This window comes from Lucilia sericata, unplaced genomic scaffold (genome assembly GCF_015586225.1).
Source record: "Lucilia sericata isolate MDLA Ls3-8-SP2 unplaced genomic scaffold, ASM1558622v1 Contig000197F_arrow, whole genome shotgun sequence".
Taxonomy (NCBI): Eukaryota; Metazoa; Arthropoda; class Insecta; order Diptera; family Calliphoridae; genus Lucilia; species Lucilia sericata.
The window spans coordinates 176,013-194,868 of record NW_023994225.1 but is presented as its reverse complement, the minus strand read 5'-3'; the positions used below and the strand labels follow the sequence as shown (position 1 = coordinate 194,868).

Here is an 18,856-nt window from a genome sequence, read left to right as displayed (position 1 = left end):
TGTTAATTTGTGGTAGGATTGTTGAAAGTTGTGAAATAAAGTTGCTCATTATTTTCTCAACATCCGAGACTTTGAAATAGCCGGGATGGGAGAAGACGGGAGCTGTGGGGACAATAGTTGTCGGTTGAAGACTTGTGAAATGAGGTTTGGGACGCATAGCTGCAACTTTGCTATATTTGATACGGGTGACTCTTCGATTGATTTCGTCGTCTTGATTTCTAATATTTGAAGCTTGTTTTCCTCTAAGGCTTGGAAAGTTGTCCTTATATTCTTCCTCTGATAGGATTTCAAAATAGTTCGAGTTCAAGGAATAATTTTGGATTACTTCCTTTCTGGAGAGATTAGAGATAGCCATAATTTCCCTGATATTTTTCTCCCTCTTCCACGTTGGGCACTTTCTGGAATCTACCGAAATGTGGTCCCTGGAGTTGCAATTTAGACATTTCATTTCATCGCATACTGGGATGCAAGTGGTCTTTTCCAGACATGATTGGCATCTATGTTCCGTACACTCGGTGTTGTCGCATATAAGTTGTTTCCCACAGTTTAAACATCTTTTTTTCGATCTGCATCGAACGGCAATGTGGCCAAGACGCCCACAATTTCTGCATTGGCGTAAGAGAGGCACGTACAGTTCCGCATTTACAATAGTATTAAACATCTTCAATGATTTGGGGAAGGCAAGGGACCCAAATCCTATCTTAATCGTGGATGACGGTGCAGGTTTCCCGTCCACATCTTTCCTGTTGTACCTATAGACCGAAATAACATCCAGGCCATTATTATCTTCGATTTCCTCCTGAATTTCCTTTTCAGAAAAGGATATTGGAACATTTTTCACAATGACATACCTTTGTATAAAACGGTCAGGAATAAACGCTCTTAAGTTTACTTCCTTCAATTTATCGTTCAAAACAAAATTATTAGCCTCCTCTGCACTGTTAAATGTTAGTCTGTATAAATTGAAACCTACCTCCTTGATTGTTACATTAACCATAATGTTAATCCTCCTGAGTTTTTCATGAAGAAACAATTCTATGTTCTTCCGAGAATTCGCCAGTTTCTCACCTGATTGGACCAGAACGTTGAAAGGGCCGGTGTGGGTTGCAGGGTACCAGTTGATCATATCCACGTGGTTAGATTCATTTTCACTCGGTGTAGTTTCCGTTGTGTTGGATTTTTCATTGGAGTCATTTACATGTGACAAAGCACTTCCGTTGACCGTAGACAAAGATGTTACCAATTGGGTCACCCAAGTTATTCTTGAGTTGCTTCGCTCCTCCAGTTTTCGCACTTCCCTCAAGGGGAAAACATAAACAAAAACAAAACTATGCCAGAAAAAAACTATAGAAGACTGAATAGCTAAAATTAAATTAAATAAAAGGGAACCATCTTGCTTACCGAGGTTTATCGGTCCCTAAAAGCAAAAATGTCGGTCTTTTTAATTTTCTTTGGCTCGTGAAGAAGGTGGATCCCGTGGCCATCGTCGTCATAAAAGAAAGAAAATCATTTCGATTCCAATTAAATAATTTTTATTTATTTGCCAAATTTAAAGAGTTGAAAGTTTTAAACAGAAAAAAAATTAATTTAAACTTAAAACTAAATCTAAAACTAAGTGAAAAAGTAAGAAGCCAAAACTTAAAGCTAAACCAGCACAAGCCACGCCGTCGCCTGCTCCATCCATCGTGGGACTCTGTTGGCAGATCAGCCCAGGTACCTGGTTTTCGACCCTAGTAGTAAATACCCTTTACTCGAACGACACGACAGACGGGACTAAAACTTTTAAATAATTAAAAAAAAATTAAAACAAACCAAGCTATATGTTTATATGTAAGGTAGGCTACCTGTCGTTTTAATCTACGAATAAGTCCGTTGTTTTATAAACCCATTCCTGCAACAAACTGTCGTCAAGAATCCTGTCACTCACAGCAGCCAGCCGTCCATGTCAAACCTGAAAATAAAAAGGAAAATTTAGATTAGAGAAAGAGGAAAAACTCAAATGAAATTTGTTTGATTTAAAACTTAAATACTAAATTTGCAAAAAAAAAAAGGAAACTTAAAACCACTTTTGTTGAACTTAAATACTAAATTTTCTAAAAACTTAAAGCTACATTTGTTAAAAATTAAAACTAAAATTTTGGTAAAATCCTAAATGTTAAAAAAAATCCTAAAACTAAATTTGTTAAAAGCTTAAAAACTACAATGGCTAAAAATTAAAGTTAAATTTGGCTTAAATTTAAAATTAAATTTGATTAAAAATTAAAACTAGTATTTGCTAATATTTAAAATTTTTCTAAAAGTTAAATTGATTTTTTTTTAAACCTAAAATTCGCTAAAACTAAATTTTAATAATTGTTAAATTTGAATTATATTATAATGTTTAAATGAAATTTTAAGTTTGTTATCATTAATATGATTGGATAAGTAGGGTGACTAAATGTTTGCAGGGAAGATCTGGGACGTCGAGGAAGATGACGTCATGGCGAGGATAAATTCTCGAGAGGGAGGGCCATAATTTGTGTATAGGTATGACCGTAGGGAGATGCAGGACTACTTTGAGCCCCTTGACTTTACAAAAAACTCAAGCTGGTATGATTTTTGTGTCAGTGTGTGTGTTCATGGTACAAGTTGCCGGCAAGAACAAACCCACCAGGCGAGCTTTAGCCACGCAATACGCGAGTATATCAGCGCCGCTGGCAATCTGGTCACTCTGTCCCTTTTTGTTTATTTTGTTTTCGTTTATACAAACAGATGACACATCACACCACTACAAATTATTGGTGTGTCTGGATTAGATATATTTTTATTATGCTAAACGTCAAATTGTTATCATGATAAAAATTAACTGGTACGGATGGCATTTATTAACGTCATAGCATAGTTATGACAATGTTGTCTAAACAAATGTTTAGACATAGTATTGATATCAAACACCATTGTGTTTTAAAATTTATATCATAAAACTACATTATTTTATTGTTAAAATAATGTTGAAGGATTTAAAAAAAAAATAATATACTCCGATTTATTGTAAATCAATTTTGAAAAAATTGGTGTTTATATACAAAATTTGCATTTTATTTTTATTGTTTTTATAACATATAGCATTATTTGACTAAAATTAGCTGTGAGTTGTAGTGATAAAATCAGCATTTTGTTACCCCCATGCATAAACATAAACAAAATATTACAAGTGTTAAATGATGTTTTTATACCCTCTACCACCATCAGTGGTGATAGAGTGTAGAGGGTTTGGTATTGAAAATTAGCAAAATCGGTTCACGATGTAAAAAGTTATGAGTAAAAATTTCAAATTAACTCGAAAAAAATTAAGTTTTTTCCCAATTCTTAAGTAGTTTTCTCAGAAACTACCAAAGATATTCCGATGAATTTTGTTACACGTTATTTTTTTTCTGCTAGGGATCAATTATGTTCAAACTCATAACAATTGATCTAATATTTCCCATAGCCCCATACAAAGGTGTATATTCCCGGAAATAAGTTTATCGTTAATTACTCCCTTAAATATATCGGTATCAACACAAAATTTTGTACATGCAAATATAGTATGAACAGAAATCATACTACCAACGTAGATCTCAGTCGGTCCACAATTGGTCATAGCTCCCATTCAAGCTATTGAGATAAAATTCGCGCTGAATATGTTTTGTGTAAATACAAATCATTCTACCAAAAAATACGGATCGGTCCATTATTGATCATAGCCCCCATATAAGGCCCACTTTCGAAAATCACTTAAACGCACATATTTCATAATCAAATAATGCAATCTTAATAAAATTCGACACAAATATGTTTTGTGTACATACAATACTCGTAGAGTGATTCATATGTCATAGGAGCTATGACTAATTACGGAGAGGCCCGAAATTAGTCATAGCTCCTAAATAAAGTTCACTTCCGAAAATCACTTAAAAGCACTTATTTCATTAATCAAAAAGTCTTTTGGAGTAAAATTCGACTTTAATTTTTTTTGCATATAAATCATTATACGAAATTTTTTCTGATCGGTGCACAAATGGTCACAACTCCCATATATAAGGACCATTTCCCAAAATTACTTAAATGCAAAATGTTAGTACCCTCACTACGGAAACAAACATTTTGTCAAGTTATCTAAAAGTTAGTTGAGTGATGGGTTTTAATAAAAGTAGCTTGCTGGTGGAGGGTATTTAAGATTCGGCATAGCCGAATATAGCACTCTAACTTGTTTTTATCAATGTAGTCTAAATAATTGTTCTGGCAATTTTGATATAACATTGTAATAACGTTAGCCCTTGTCTACATTAGACAAATATTTATCATGCTAAACGTCAAATTGTTATCATGATAAAAAATTAGCAGGTATAGACAGCATTTATTAGCGTTAGAGCGTCGTTATAATAGTGTTGTCTAAACAATTGTTTAGACAACGTTGTCTTGATATCATTGTATGTAGAATTTGTATAGAATTTTGGTTTGGTGCAATTAAAATTGATTTTTAACATAAGTTTTAGTGAAAGTAGTGTTTATTTACAAAATTTGAATTTAATTTAAATTTGAAGTAAAATTATCTGTGAGTTGTCGTGATAAAATCAGCATTTTGTTACCCTATGCATTAACATAAACAAAAAACTGACAATTTTTCTGCCGATGTTTTGTCAAATGCTGTGATAAATATTTGTCTAATATAGACATGGGATTCATTAATGACGATTGTACATACTAGTTTTTTATTTTGACAACAATTTGACGTTAAGCATTATAAACATTTTTCAAATCTAGACAACAATCATCGGCTATCATAAAAGCAGACGTCTGGCCAAATACGCAAAAAAGAAACATGAAAATATAGTGAAATATGTATATTTTTTAACTTTGTCTGGCATCACAGTTTGAAAGTTAAACATGCTTTGAGTGCGTCACATGGAAAAAAAGTATATTTTTCAAATTAAATTTAGTTGTGTGGTTAAAATAAAATGTTAGAGATAAACAAAGCAGCAATTGGAATTGCAGCAGGAGTAGCAGGAACGCTTTTTATAGGATATTGTATTTATTTTGATAGTAAACGTCGTAGCGATCCAGACTATAAAAAGAAAGTTAGAGAGCGTGAGTAAAAAAATAATAGTCTTATATAAACATATATCCTTATGATGTAAAAACATGCATGTATACAGGCAGACGAAAAAATCGTAAAAATGGAAATTCATCCAGAAGTGGAATGCCTAATTTAAACGATCATGAAGCTATTGAAAGGTAATTTATGAATAAGTATATATATATAAGTGAATGCTTTTCTATAGAATCTCAAAAAAATTCTAATACAGGAGTAGACTTTTATTGCTGAGGGAATAATTTACACGAGTAATAAGTTTTTTCGTAATAATTTATGAGTATATGAGCTTTACCATCAACATCGAATCTGTAACTTTTATATTTTAAAAGCAAGTAAGAAACTATAGTCGGGCGTGACCGAATATATGATAACCTACACCAATTGCGAATATTAAATGTGATTCACTTTCAATAAGAAAGCATTTAGTTTGAAACTTACATAAGTTCCAAATAATGTCCGTTCACGTATGGTTGTATGCTGACTAGGAGAAATAAAAGACCGATTTCTATCATTTTCAACAGCCTTCGTCATCCAGATCCAGAGAACAAACAAACAAACAACAACATAACAAATTATATTGAAAATTGCGAGCTGTAGCGTGCACATAAGGTTTACACGGTCACAAAGACGGACATAACTTAATCGAAACAATGTGATTCTGAACCGACTAGTGTACTTAAGGACAAATATTTTTGAGTGTTAAAAACATCAGTACATTAGACGTAGTTAAGAGATGAAAGGCCCAAATCGGAAGATCCGGTTGTATGGAAGCTAGGGTAGAAATTGAGCCGATCCATATAAAATATATTGTTGGGAATTATGTTTATATAAAACTTATTTGTGCGAAATTTCATCGTGATACTATGGACATGTGGACATCCAAGTCATTTTTTGAAGGGGATTTTGAATGGCGATTGGGATCACATAAGGCCCGTTCATTATGAAAATCGACAGTGTTATTTATAATTATATCAAACTTAGTTGTGCCGATTTTTGTAAGGATAGTAGTATATTTGACGTAGTTATGAGCTAAAAGGAACAAATCGGAATGTCCGGTTATATCGGGGCTAGGTCAAAACTGGGGGCTTAATCAACTCAACTGAAGTGATTCTCAGCCGATTGGTATACTTTAAGGTGGGTGTAGGACCAATATTTTTGCATGTTACAAACATCAGCACGAACGCACAATCATAATATTTTATTATTATATAATAATAATATAATATTATGTATATTATATACAATCATAATATTATATTATAATTTAATTTCATGGCCGACTATATGATTCCGTACACCATGGGTATATTTTGAAAATTATTTTAAATAAAGAAACTTTTATGTTGAATTTTACCTTAATACCGATGTATTTAAGCAATTTATTGATGAAAAACTAAATTTCTAAAAGAGGCATTATATGGGAGTTAAGTTCAAATATAGGCCGATCCTCAACAAATTGGGAAGAGAATTTCATCGCGATACTAATGGTCATAAGTACATTTTTGGACGTTTAAGTTATTTTTTAAAGGGGGATTTATATGGGGGCTAGGGTCAAACGACGGCACATCATTATTAAAATTGGCATGGTCATTTATGCCTATATAAAACTTAGTTGTGCCAATTTGATGAGATAGTAGTATATTTGAAGGTAAGGTTGTATGGGGCCTAGGAAGTTAAGGTTGTATGGGGGCTAGGTGAAATAATGGAGCGATTTCAACCATTTTCAATAGGCATCGTCCTTGTGGCAAAAAACTCGTATGGTCCAAATTTTAAAATATCTTATATGGACAGCCAGCCAGCCCGCCGGAAAGACGGACGGACATTAATCGACTCAGAAAGTGATTTTGAGTCGAACGTTGTGCTTTAAGGTGGGTGTAGGTCCAATATTTTTATGCGTTACAAACATCAGCACAAACGTATAATACCCTCCCCATATATAATATCGAGCCCTTTTTGCAAAATGGACGTAAGCGACTTGATTTTCGATTTTCGTTTTTTATAGAAATCGATAATTTAGGTCCATTAGCATCATCTCTAAAAATTTCGTAGCTATAGACCCAATGGTTTCAACTTTACAAGAAAAAGAAAAAAGACGTAAGTACACATTAATTTTCTGTTTATGAATTTTTTAACAGCAAAGTGTCGGTTACGTCTAAATTTTCTTTTAAAATATATTAAATTTATAGAAAAATTTTGAACAAATTAAAGTATTAAATTTGTTTCTGAATGAAATGCCACATATCTGAGTATAATTGTAATAAATTCATGTAATTATCACTATGCCATTGCAATTTATGTGCTAAAATTTATAATTTTCTATAACTTTTTATGAATTTAGTTCATTCTAATTACTAATTACATTGCATTTATATTATTACCATTTAACCAACTCTTATATTTGGTTGTAAATTTGTGGATTTTGGAAGGCGGACCTGTATATGGACTCTTAATGAATCAATAGTCCCAGAATTTACTTATTTATTCGATATAAGGCGAATTGTACTACCATGTATGGATATTAATGTAGACATCAGGGTGATTTTCAGAATACGGCCTTTAATGAGGGATTAGGTCAATTGTGGACCGAGGTCTATAGAATTTAAACGCGTGATTAGTTTTGAAAACAATTTTTTTTTGTAGAATTTCATCATACTTTCTTAATTTTTGAAAGAATTATTAACTGTAAACTTATTTTCTGTATGAGGGGCATAGAAAACCATCCTAAACATCATCATACATCAAATTTCGTTGCTATACTGATATTTTTAAGACTGCTATGGTCATAAAATCATTGTCTTACAGGGTCCATATATGCAGGCTAGGGTTAAATATTGCCTGTCATTTGTCAAACTTCCCAACATAATTTACAGGTATATATAACCGACTTCTGCAAAATTTTATAGCGATTGCTACATAAACAACATATTTATTAATGTTTTAACTATAATCCGGGAGGTACTTGTATGGGGGCTAAGTGAAATCAAGAACCGATTTTGCACATTATTAACACAAAACAATATTTGTCATCAATAAGCATTTTTGGAGAATTTCATCACTCTAGCTCATAACGTTCGGAACCTATCCGGTTTTCAACAAAAAGACTGACATACAGACATCCCTAGATGACCTTAAAATCTTATAAGAAAATATTTATTACACTCTTAAATTTCAGATTTATACAAATTATATAAAGATATACACCAAAAAATATTTTTTTTAGACAGAGAATTTAGACGTAACCGCCTCAACATTGTTTATATCATAAAAATTTGTCAATATAAAATCGAAACAAACTGCATCCCATATTTTAGATGTAATGATATTTATTAACGGAGTTTTGGAGTAATGCTATGTTCTACTTCGAAGATAATTAAAAAAAATGCTCTCCTGTAAAATTTAGTTTTTGTCGGTTACGTCTTTTGTGCGAAAAGGGCTCGATATGTATGTACATCAGGGTTGGCAAATAGAATTTTAAAATTTTACAAAACAACATTAACAATTGTACTTTTTTGATTCCATTTGAAAGGCAAATACATAAAGTTGTCTATAAAGTACTTCATAGACTAGTCCCTAGACTAATTTATAGACCAGACCATAGAAAATTCATTAGACTAGATCAAAGTCTAGTAAAATGTACTTTAAAAGTCAATTTAAAATAGCACTTAAAACACCCTTAAAATTATTAAAAATTTTAGCGATCGGATAAAAAAATAATCGTAAATAAATAATTGTTGGTTGTAATATCTTTCAAGTATCTAAACAATATGAGAGAATATAAACAAGAATTATACTTTTCCTTTTTACAATTTATCGAAGGACTTCCTACCTTTAAACTTTCTGTCAGAAGTTCAATTTTAGATTATTATTTCAATAAGGAAATAAATTCAAATTGTACAAAATGAGTCTTTGGTGTACCATTGTACTTGAGGATTGAATTGTACCAAAAAAGTACAATTGTACCAATATTGCCAACCCTGATGTACATACAGTATTAGCCAAAACAAATGCACCCCCTTATTGAAGTTTTCTTTAAAGTAGTTCTAGTTATTAAAAAGAAGGCAAATTTTGAAAGATATTTCACTTTCTGTATATAGTTTTGGTAAATCTTTAGAAAACGGTAACACAAAATTTTTGTTATTTATCGAAGAAAAAATTTAAAAAATATTCATATTCTTCAGAATTTCATTGTTTAAAACATTAGCACCCCCATAAAAATTACTTTTTAGATCATGTTATTTCATTATTAAGCTGAGGCCTTTATAATGACATATATAACTTTTAAGTAACCTGGAGAGATATGTGTGAATTTCATCAGCAAACATATTTTTTATTTTAGTTTTGCACCGTTGCCCAAGTTTGGAGATGTTTTTTGAAAGTATTTTATGTAGGAACCGTACTATTTATTAACTGATTAGAAACCCATGTGTATTCATAAGTAAAACGCAACTTTGTTTTTAAAAATCCTTTAGCAATTGACGATCTTTTTCTTAATACAAAATTTTTTCAAAACTGATTTTCCGAAAGATACTTTATATGGGGGATAGGGATAAATATGGTCCGATCCTCAATTTGGAGGAAGGATTTAGATTTATATAAAAGTAATTTAAGCTGAATTTCATCGTGATATTGAATTTCATCGTGATATTGAATTTCATCGTGATATTGAATTTCATCGTGATATTGAATTTTATCGTGATACTGATAATTCCAATGACAGGTGTCATTCTGACTTCCTGTCAATCAACCTAAGCGTCATTACAGTTTGTGAAAAACCCCAGCAGCATAAATTCTCGAACAGCGACAACAACCCTTATGTTTCCATAAATAAAGTCCGTTTTGAGAACGTTTGGGAAACTTCTCTTTTTTATTCTATTTACGTAGTAAACAAGTAAGTGCATCCTGCATTTTATCATCAAAGTTATTTATTCGTCTTAATAAATAACAAATTTCTTCATATAATGGTTGGAATTTGTTTAAATAGTTAACTTTTTTATCGGTTTAAATGCCAACTTTTTACTAATTTCCTGATTGTCTGAAATTGCAAATCTCCATTTTATATACATAATATATGTTAAACATTTCCTAACATGTGTTTAACAATCTTAGGTCTGTTTTCATATGCACAAACGTAAAATAATGTTTAGAATTATCTATCCAAAATGTTTGATAATCACAATAAAAAAATCAAAGAAAACACACAATTTTGTACTAAAAACAAGTAAGAAAGTATAGTCGGGCGTGGCCGACCATATGATACCCTACATCAGTTATGAATATTAAATGTGATTTATTTTTCATAATAAAGCATTTATCTTCAATATTCCCTTGTTCCGATACATTTAAGCAATTTATGGATGAAAAACTAATTTTCTGAAAGTGGCTTTATATGGGGGCTAGGGGAAATTATGGACCAAGCCCGATAAAATTTTGTGAATATATTTATATTTACATAATATTTTATTGTGCTGAATTTCATCGCGATATTTGTGTTTATAAGTTAATTTGGGACATTCAAGTAATTTTCTGAAAGGGACTTTGTATGGGAGCTAGGGTCAAATGGGGCCCGATCGTTATGAAATTTGGCAAGACTTCTATAAAACCTAGTTGTGCCGTATCTTATCGATATATCTGTATATTTAACATAATTATGAGTTCAGAAACCCTTTTCGGGGGATTCTGTTCTATGAGGGCTAGGTGAAATAATGGACCGATTAGGCTTCGTCCTTGGGTCAAATAAAACGTGCGTGCCAAATTTCATCCAATTATCTTGAAAATTGCGACCTGTACCTTGCGCACAAGGTTTACATGAACAGCCAGCCAGACGGACGGACGGACGGACGGATATAGCTTAATCGACTCAGAAAACGATTCTAAGCCGATTGGTATACTTTAAGGTGGGTCTAGGACGAATATTTTTGTATGTTACAAACATCAGCACAAATCCAAAAATCCACTAAAGTGGTGTAGGGTATAATTCGATTATTTTGAAACAAGTTAACCGAGACTTAAAAACCGCATAACCCGGTTAACCGAAAACCAATGTTTTAAAAAACCGGTTTATAAACACTATACGCAACGATCGAAAAAAGTTATTCCAACAAAAAACTGAATCGTAAGAAAAAGAAGAAGCAATTCCATTTTGTTTCAATGCTTTACGAATGTGTGTATTCTTCGTTACGATCGGTTGTTTGTGTGGCGGAGAGTCGAATCGAAATGCAGAATACCAAAGCTGTCAAACGGAGAAAATTTCGATTCGAATTGAAATGCAGAAAAATTTAGATTTTTGTTGAACTTTTAATATTAAATTTAACTTATTTCAGAATTGTTCTATCTGTTCATCAACATTCTTTTTCATTTCAGTCCATTTTAAACTTCTGAGAATGATTTTTACTGGCAAATATTGAAATATTGCTCGAAATTTGACCCAAATTCGTTACATTATCATTATCAGTACAAAGATATAAAACTTTTTCAGCTCAAAATCTTCTCAAAAATTAATTTTATAGATAATTTAACATTTTGAAGAAATATTTTTCTTTGTGTCTTAATCTCATTCAAGAAATTTTGAATGTGGCACCTCCGATTCAGCTGTCTGGTGCTATACGGCCAATAAAAGGATATTTTTATATTTAAAATGTAATTTCAAGAAAAAATCGAAAATTCCTATTAAAAAATCATTTTATGACCAATGAAATTTTGAAAAATATGAATATTATTTTAAATTTTTTCTTTGATAAATAACATAATTAGAGTTTTTAAAATATCTACCAAAACTATAAACAAAAAGTGTAATATCTTTCAAATTTGTCTTCTTTTTAATGACTAGAACTACTTTAAAAAAACTTCAATAAGGGGGTGCTTCGGTTTTGGCCAATACTGTATGTATAATCAGGTAGAATCCCTAGGGAGAGTCAATTTTATGCCTTGAATTGTCATAGAAAGATAAATTAGAAAATAAAAACTTAGAATATCGAAATTAAAACTCACGAAAATTGCAATGAAATACTTCTTGAATTGCCAATTTGGTTTTTGATTTGGCCGTATAACGTTACCCAAAATATTTTGGGTTTACTGTTGTCCCTTAGTGAGCTGGACAGCTTTTACATGTTTAGAAGAAAATTTTACCCAGCTTGAAAAACTATTGTTTTATTTTATAATGGTTTCTAAAATATTTTGAGTATTCGTGACCTTTTTCAAAAAAGGTAATTTTTAGATAATTTAAAAAATTTTAACATTTATCATTTAAAAGTTTTTTTTGAATCCGCGTTTAACAGTGTACAAAGCTTGATGATGTGGTGCATGTTTTTTATTTATATGAAAAACCTTACAATTATATAATTTTTGGAATATGACAATTATAAGGAGGCCGTTATTTATAATTTTTTACCATTGGATGCGGCCTTAGAAATATTGAATAGTTATATTGTATCGAAAATATACATATACAGTGGTTGAAAAAATAATAGAAACGACCTTATTTTGCGGTAAAAAATAATTTTTCTAAAAAATTATCCGTTAGAATTTTATGTTTTGTATCTTAAATAAAAGGTATTAACACTACTTTCTTATCATATATAGAGTTCACAAGTTTTTTTGCTCCATCGTATATTATTGGTATTTGAAATATTTAGCATTGGAAAAAATACTAAAAACGATTCATAGTATTACACTGGAGACATGGTAGGTAGGTAGGTCGATAGGAGGATGTATACTACATCAAATCCGAAGAAATACACCTAGGCCACTATCAGGCCTGTTGTGCGCTCCTTATCATGAAAAAAAGGGAACTGAATGAATTATTTTTCAGTGTTCATAAATTCAGCTTCCTGAACGTACTTCCTAAGAATCTTCCAATCAGTGTTAGTTAGGAATGTTATTTCCGGAATAACATCACTTCCAAGATACTTGGATCTAACTTCGACGAATGCCTGGCAGTGGCAAAGAAAGTGCTCCAGAATTTCACTGTCCTCTCCACATGCTCTACATTCGTCTGAATCCGCACGTCCAATTTTGCAGAGATGTGCACGTAATCCTGTGTGTCCACTCAGAATACGTACCATCATACTAACTTCAGACTTGCTCATTTTGAGGAGATTTTTCGTCTTGCTCTCATCAGGGTCACCTCATAGGATATTCGTGGTTCTACCCACTGTTTCATTATTCCAAGACGCCTTATGAGATTCTCTCACCCATATTTTTAGTTCAGCTTTTGTTGCGTCGAATGGTTTTGCGTTTGTCAGGTTAACTGCCTCGAGCTCCCTTCCCTTTAAAGCTATTACATTCGCCCTTTCGTTACCGACTACTCCCGAGTGGGCTGGTACCCATATGATGTGAACCTTACCTCTGGGAGAGTATTCAGTTAAAGCTTTCTTACAATCCAATACGGTCTTAGATTTAGTTCTATCGCCTGATATCGCCCTAATTGCCTTCTGGCTGCCGGTAAATATATTAAGCGCTGTGGGCGCCATATTTATTCTAATCCAATTTACGCATTCCGTTATTGCTCGTACTTCTGCCTGGAAGCTTGTGTTATGATTTGGTAAACGGTGGTATATTTCTGTTTCTGGGTCTTCAATATAGAAATCCAGCCCCACTTTGTCCCCCAATTTAGAGCCATCCGTGTAACAACGGATTCCTAATGGTATTTGCTCTAATGTTCCGCTTGACCAAGACATTCTATCTGGGATCAGCGTTTCAAAGTTTCCGACATATTCTGTGTCTGGTATGCGATCAGGCACGTCCGATGATTGTGTATAACCTTCCAATGTGTCCAGTATACATTGATGACGTGTCCTATAACCGCTTTTGGCCAGTTCGCCTAAAGTAAAGAGCCGTTCGGCTGTAAGCGCTGCCTCATATGTTAAATATGTTTCAGATCCTTGGTTGAAGTAGTACACATGGCACCACTTATACCCAAGCAGCATGTACGCTGAACTCCCTGTAGTAGTTTGATATTGCACTTTTTATCTAAAGCAGTCCACCAGATTATTGATGCATAAGCTAGAATTGGTCTAATTACACTCTTATAAACCCAATTTGTCATAGTAGGACTAAGACCCCATTTCATGCCTATAGTTCTCCTACATATCGCCCAGCACCGATGTGCCTTGTTGATCCTATCCTCTATGTGGTATCTCCATTTTAATTTCCGATCGAGGATTACTCCTAAGTGCTTAACTTTGTCTGTCACTGGTATCTTCTTGCCCAGGAAGCAAGGTTTAGTATACTTAGAAATGTTTGTCTTTCTTGTGAAAAGACAGATTTCCGTTTTTGCCGGGTTAACATTTAGGCCTCTCGGTTGAGCCCAGCTCAAGGCCGTATTCAGAGCCACCTCAGCTCTTCTACACAAGTAATTTGGATCCTTTCCCTTTAATAGTATTACGTCATCGTCTGCATAGCAGACAGGTCTAAGTCCTTTCTCAGTTAGGGTCCTTAGGAGGCTATTAATCGTGGTAACCCAGAGTAAAGGTGACAAAATGCCACCCTGTGGTATACCGCGAAATGCCTTTTTCCTGATAGTTATATCGTACATCTCGCAGCTTATCCATCTGTTCCTTAGCATGTGGTTGATCCAGTTACGGAGCACCCGGTCAACATAAAACTGGTCTAGGGATTGGATAAGAGTATCAGTGTGCACGTTATTGAAGGCACCTTCGATGTCAATGCATACCGCCAGTGTATACAGTTTGCTATCAAAGGATGAACCTATGTAGTGAACAACTTCGTTTAAAGCGGTTTCCACCGATCGTCCCTTTACATAAGCATGCTGATTAAATTTTAGGTCTTTGTCGGATATACTGCTTTTCACCATACTATCAACTATTCGTTCCAAAGTTTTAAGTAGGAAGGACGTAAGACTTATCGGTCGATAAGACTTAGGTGTCGAATAGCTAGGTTTCCCTGGTTTAGGTATAAATATTACCCTTGCATCCTGCCATTTAATGAGGGTATATGTGAATTTCAAGCATGTAGTGAATATCTGAGACAGATATACGGAAACCAGTCCCGCCTCCATCTGTAAGAGTGCCGGGAAAATGCCACCCGGCCCTGCAGCTTTATAGGGAGCGAAGCTCTTGATTGCCCCTTTAACCATATCAGATGTAATTACAATTTCCGTGTTAGCCTCCCCTTCCTCCAATATCGGTTCATCTATGTTATTCGATATACCGGGTGGAAAATGAGAGTCCATTAGGAGTTTCATTGTCTCCTCCGTATCCTCCAACCTCCTGCCCGTATCATCGACCATAGATTCTGGTTGGACATGAGTTTTGGATAGGAATTTTTTTTATCTTCGATACATCATTTACGCTGTCTACCTGTTCACAGAGAAGTTTCCAGGAGTCTCGTTTGGCTTTACGAACAATTTTATTATATTCACCAAGTTTACTACGATACTCATCCCAGTATACTGCGGCCTTTTTACGCCGTGCCCGGTTAAATAGTTTGCGAAGAGTCTTACCAAGGTTCCGGATCTCCCCGGTTACCCAGGGTTTCTCCTGGGCAGATCTCCGCTCTCGCAGAGGGCAGCTGTCCTCGAACGATTCAACCAAGGCACTTGTGAGCATTTCTACTTTGGCGTCTATGTCCTCTTTATTTCGACATTGAAAAGTGTTCTGACATAAACGGTTCTTTAGTAAGGAACCGAACATTGTCCAATTAGTTTTAGACTTATTCCGAAACTTTATCGGCTTTGGTGGCGGCCATAGTATTTTGAATCTTATGGACCGATGGTCAGAAAAGGAGTGCTCGTCCGAAACTCTCCAATCCTGAATTTCGTTTATAAGCTCTTCTGAACATATAGTTATATCTAATACTTCTTCTCTGATTCTATTGACGAAGGTAGCTTTATTACCTAAGTTCGATGTGATCAAGTCTTTAGTATTGAGGAAATCCATAAAGGCTTGTCCCCTGCGATTGGTGTTTGTACTACCCCAAGCTGGGAGTTGGCATCACAACCTATTACAATTTTCTTATTTTGCCTTTGTGCCTCTTCGACCAGTTTCATCAGCTCCGACGTTGGTGGTAGTGTCGGAGAATCGAAAGGCAGGTAAACAGATGCAAGGTATATGTTGCCACGACCTTGCTTCAGTACCGTTGCATCCGATGTGGATAATCCTGTTGAGAGGAGAAAACATAAATTCTTGTGACATAAGATACATGTTCTCGGTCGAGACCCTGTATCAGCGTAGAAAAGTTGGAAATTTACGTGATTTAATCCAGAAACCTTGTTGCGAATCGTCCAAGGTTCCTGGATTAAAGCTATATGTTACCTGTGTTTATTTTTGCCATCAGAGCGTTGGTAGCTGCCTCGCTCCGATGGAGGTTTATTTGGATAACCTCAATCATTGTCATCCATTTAAACTGTCTTCCAGCGAGCTAGTGATCACATCCCCACTCGTTGGATTTGACTCCTCCGGGTAACCTGAAGTGGCTATTGATGCAGTGGGTACCATTGATGGCACTGCGGTGGCCTTATTAGGCATAAGAAGAGCAGTCTTTTTAATCGACACTTTCCCAATTTTGGACAGCACTGCTGTTCTGTCTTCTGGCGAGTGAGTGATTTCCTCCTCGCTTTTAGGATTTGAATCCTCAAAATTACCAGTACTTGCTAATGATGCTTTGGGTACCGTCTTAGGTGTTTTAGTGTCCATATCGGGGCCGTTTTTGACATCCCTTTCAATCGTCACCTCCCCAACTTTGGAAAGGGCAGCTGCACCTTCTTTTGGCGAGTTAGTGGTATCTTCCTCGCATTTAGGATTTGACTCCTTAACGTTATCAGTAGTTGCTACTGATGCTGTGGTCTTAGGTATTTTAGTGTCCTTTTCGAGGCTTGTTGTAACAGCCCTTCCAATCGGCTCCTTCCCAATTTTGAATATGACAGCTTTAGAGGCGAAGTAAGCCCTACCTTTATTCTTGGCAAGACTAGCCATAGATTTCTGGTCGATACCTATTACAAATAAAGTTCCCTCAGGTTCTTCTTTCCTGTAAAAGACGTCCCATTTTTCCACGGCCAGCTCAGCATTTTGACCACCAAGAATTTCCAGTACACGTTCATTAGCCAGTTTACTGCCCCATCCTTTTATGTAGACAGAGGACTTTAAGAGCACAGGTAGCTCGCTCTTCTTTGCCAGTCCCAGCTTAGCGCCGTCCCAGGGAGGAGGGATAATTTCCACCAAGTTCTTTAGGGTGCTCACACATTGGTGAGATGCCAACCTCATCAACATCACGCCCATTCTGAACTCGCAGCTCACGCTCTCTATTGGTTGTTGGCCCTTTGAAGCGATTGCGTGGTCCACTATCTTATTGTTCACCAGATCTTCTACCTTACTCTGTTGGTCTATTGGAATTTTGCCTGTCGGATTACCGGCATCGTAAACTGCATAACAGAGATCGTCCCGGTGTCTTCTTTTGGCAACTTTGGCGTAAAATGGCGTCTCTTTTCCTTTTCTTTGCCAGTCCCAGCTTAGCGCCGTCCCAGGGAGGAGGGATAATTTCCACCAAGTTCTTTAGGGTGCTCACACATTGGTGAGATGCCAACCTCATCAACATCACGCCCATTCTGAACTCGCAGCTCACGCTCTCTATTGGTTGTTGGCCCTTTGAAGCGATTGCGTGGTCCACTATCTTATTGTTCACCAGATCTTCTACCTTACTCTGTTGGTCTATTGGAATTTTGCCTGTCGGATTACCGGCATCGTAAACTGCATAACAGAGATCGTCCCGGTGTCTTCTTTTGGCAACTTTGGCGTAAAATGGCGTCTCTTTTCCTTTTCCACTGTCAAGCCTATCTTTCCTCGCTTTTCGGGGTTTCTTTTGGGATACCTTGCCTTCGAGGTTGATTTCGCCGACGTGGTCGTCTTCGGGATATCTATCTTGGCGTTGTCACCCTTACTCTCAGGATTCTGACTTGAGGTTCCTTTGAGTGAAGTATGGCTTGGCTTCGACTGTGTATTAGAAGACGGGAGCTCTCTTTCACTTGACGCATTGTCCGCCACGGAGGCCAAGGTACCCACCTCCGTAGTAGTATTTTGCTCACTAATGCAGGATGACGACAACACGTGACCCGTGAGTGGATCAACACTTGCCGCCGGTACTGGGTTATTTAGGCCCTGCACCGTAACTTTCATCTTTTTATTTTTATTTTCCATGTTGTTTTTTCCAGTTTTTGGTCCGCGGGGAATATAATATTCCCAGGTGGTGGACAATCTGCCCTCCCTCAACTTGATTCAAACTAAAACTGGGGAGGACAGATGGTCCATCACCACCCCCTATTCTGGAGTTATAGCTTCAGGCCCAGCTTTATGGCCAAAAATTTGGATTTTTTCAAACTTTGAGCGACAATCGGCACGTGTAAACTTCTATTAATCGACCTCAAAATATCAATATCTGGAAAGGACAATCCTTTTTGTTGGAGTTAAGAGGAACAAGATTCCAACATCAACTTTTTGCGGTCACTCTAATATACATATACTAAAATTTAAAAAAAAATAATTAAAAATTACCTTTTTAAAAATTGGTCCAGCTCACGAATGGTTACCGCTTGAAAATCGTTGTAAAACAGAGAAAGGTAAATTTTAAGAGGTGGAACAAAAATACGATTTTAGTTTCTATGAAATGTGTTAGAGATATGTATGTATGACAGAGCTATGACATGGTTCACATAAAACTTTATTGTGTAGAATTGTATCGCTATACCTATTGGTTGTTGTACTTTTTTAAAGAGACCGATTTTCGTAATAT

At 35.1% G+C, this 18,856-nt stretch overlaps 1 protein-coding gene across 1 annotated transcript in view; it reads left to right on the top strand.

Annotated features, from left to right (window-relative positions):
• The first annotated feature begins 4,788 nt into the window (after positions 1-4,788).
• LOC119601894 (mitochondrial import receptor subunit TOM20 homolog) overlaps positions 4,789-18,856 on the top strand; it is a 64,344-nt gene continuing 50,276 nt past the window's right edge. The window contains exons 1-2 of the mRNA XM_037953131.1: positions 4,789-5,109; positions 5,178-5,256. Coding sequence (XP_037809059.1) covers positions 4,980-5,109; positions 5,178-5,256 — 209 coding nt within the window. The 5' untranslated portion in view covers positions 4,789-4,979. The remainder of the gene's footprint in view (positions 5,110-5,177; positions 5,257-18,856) is intronic.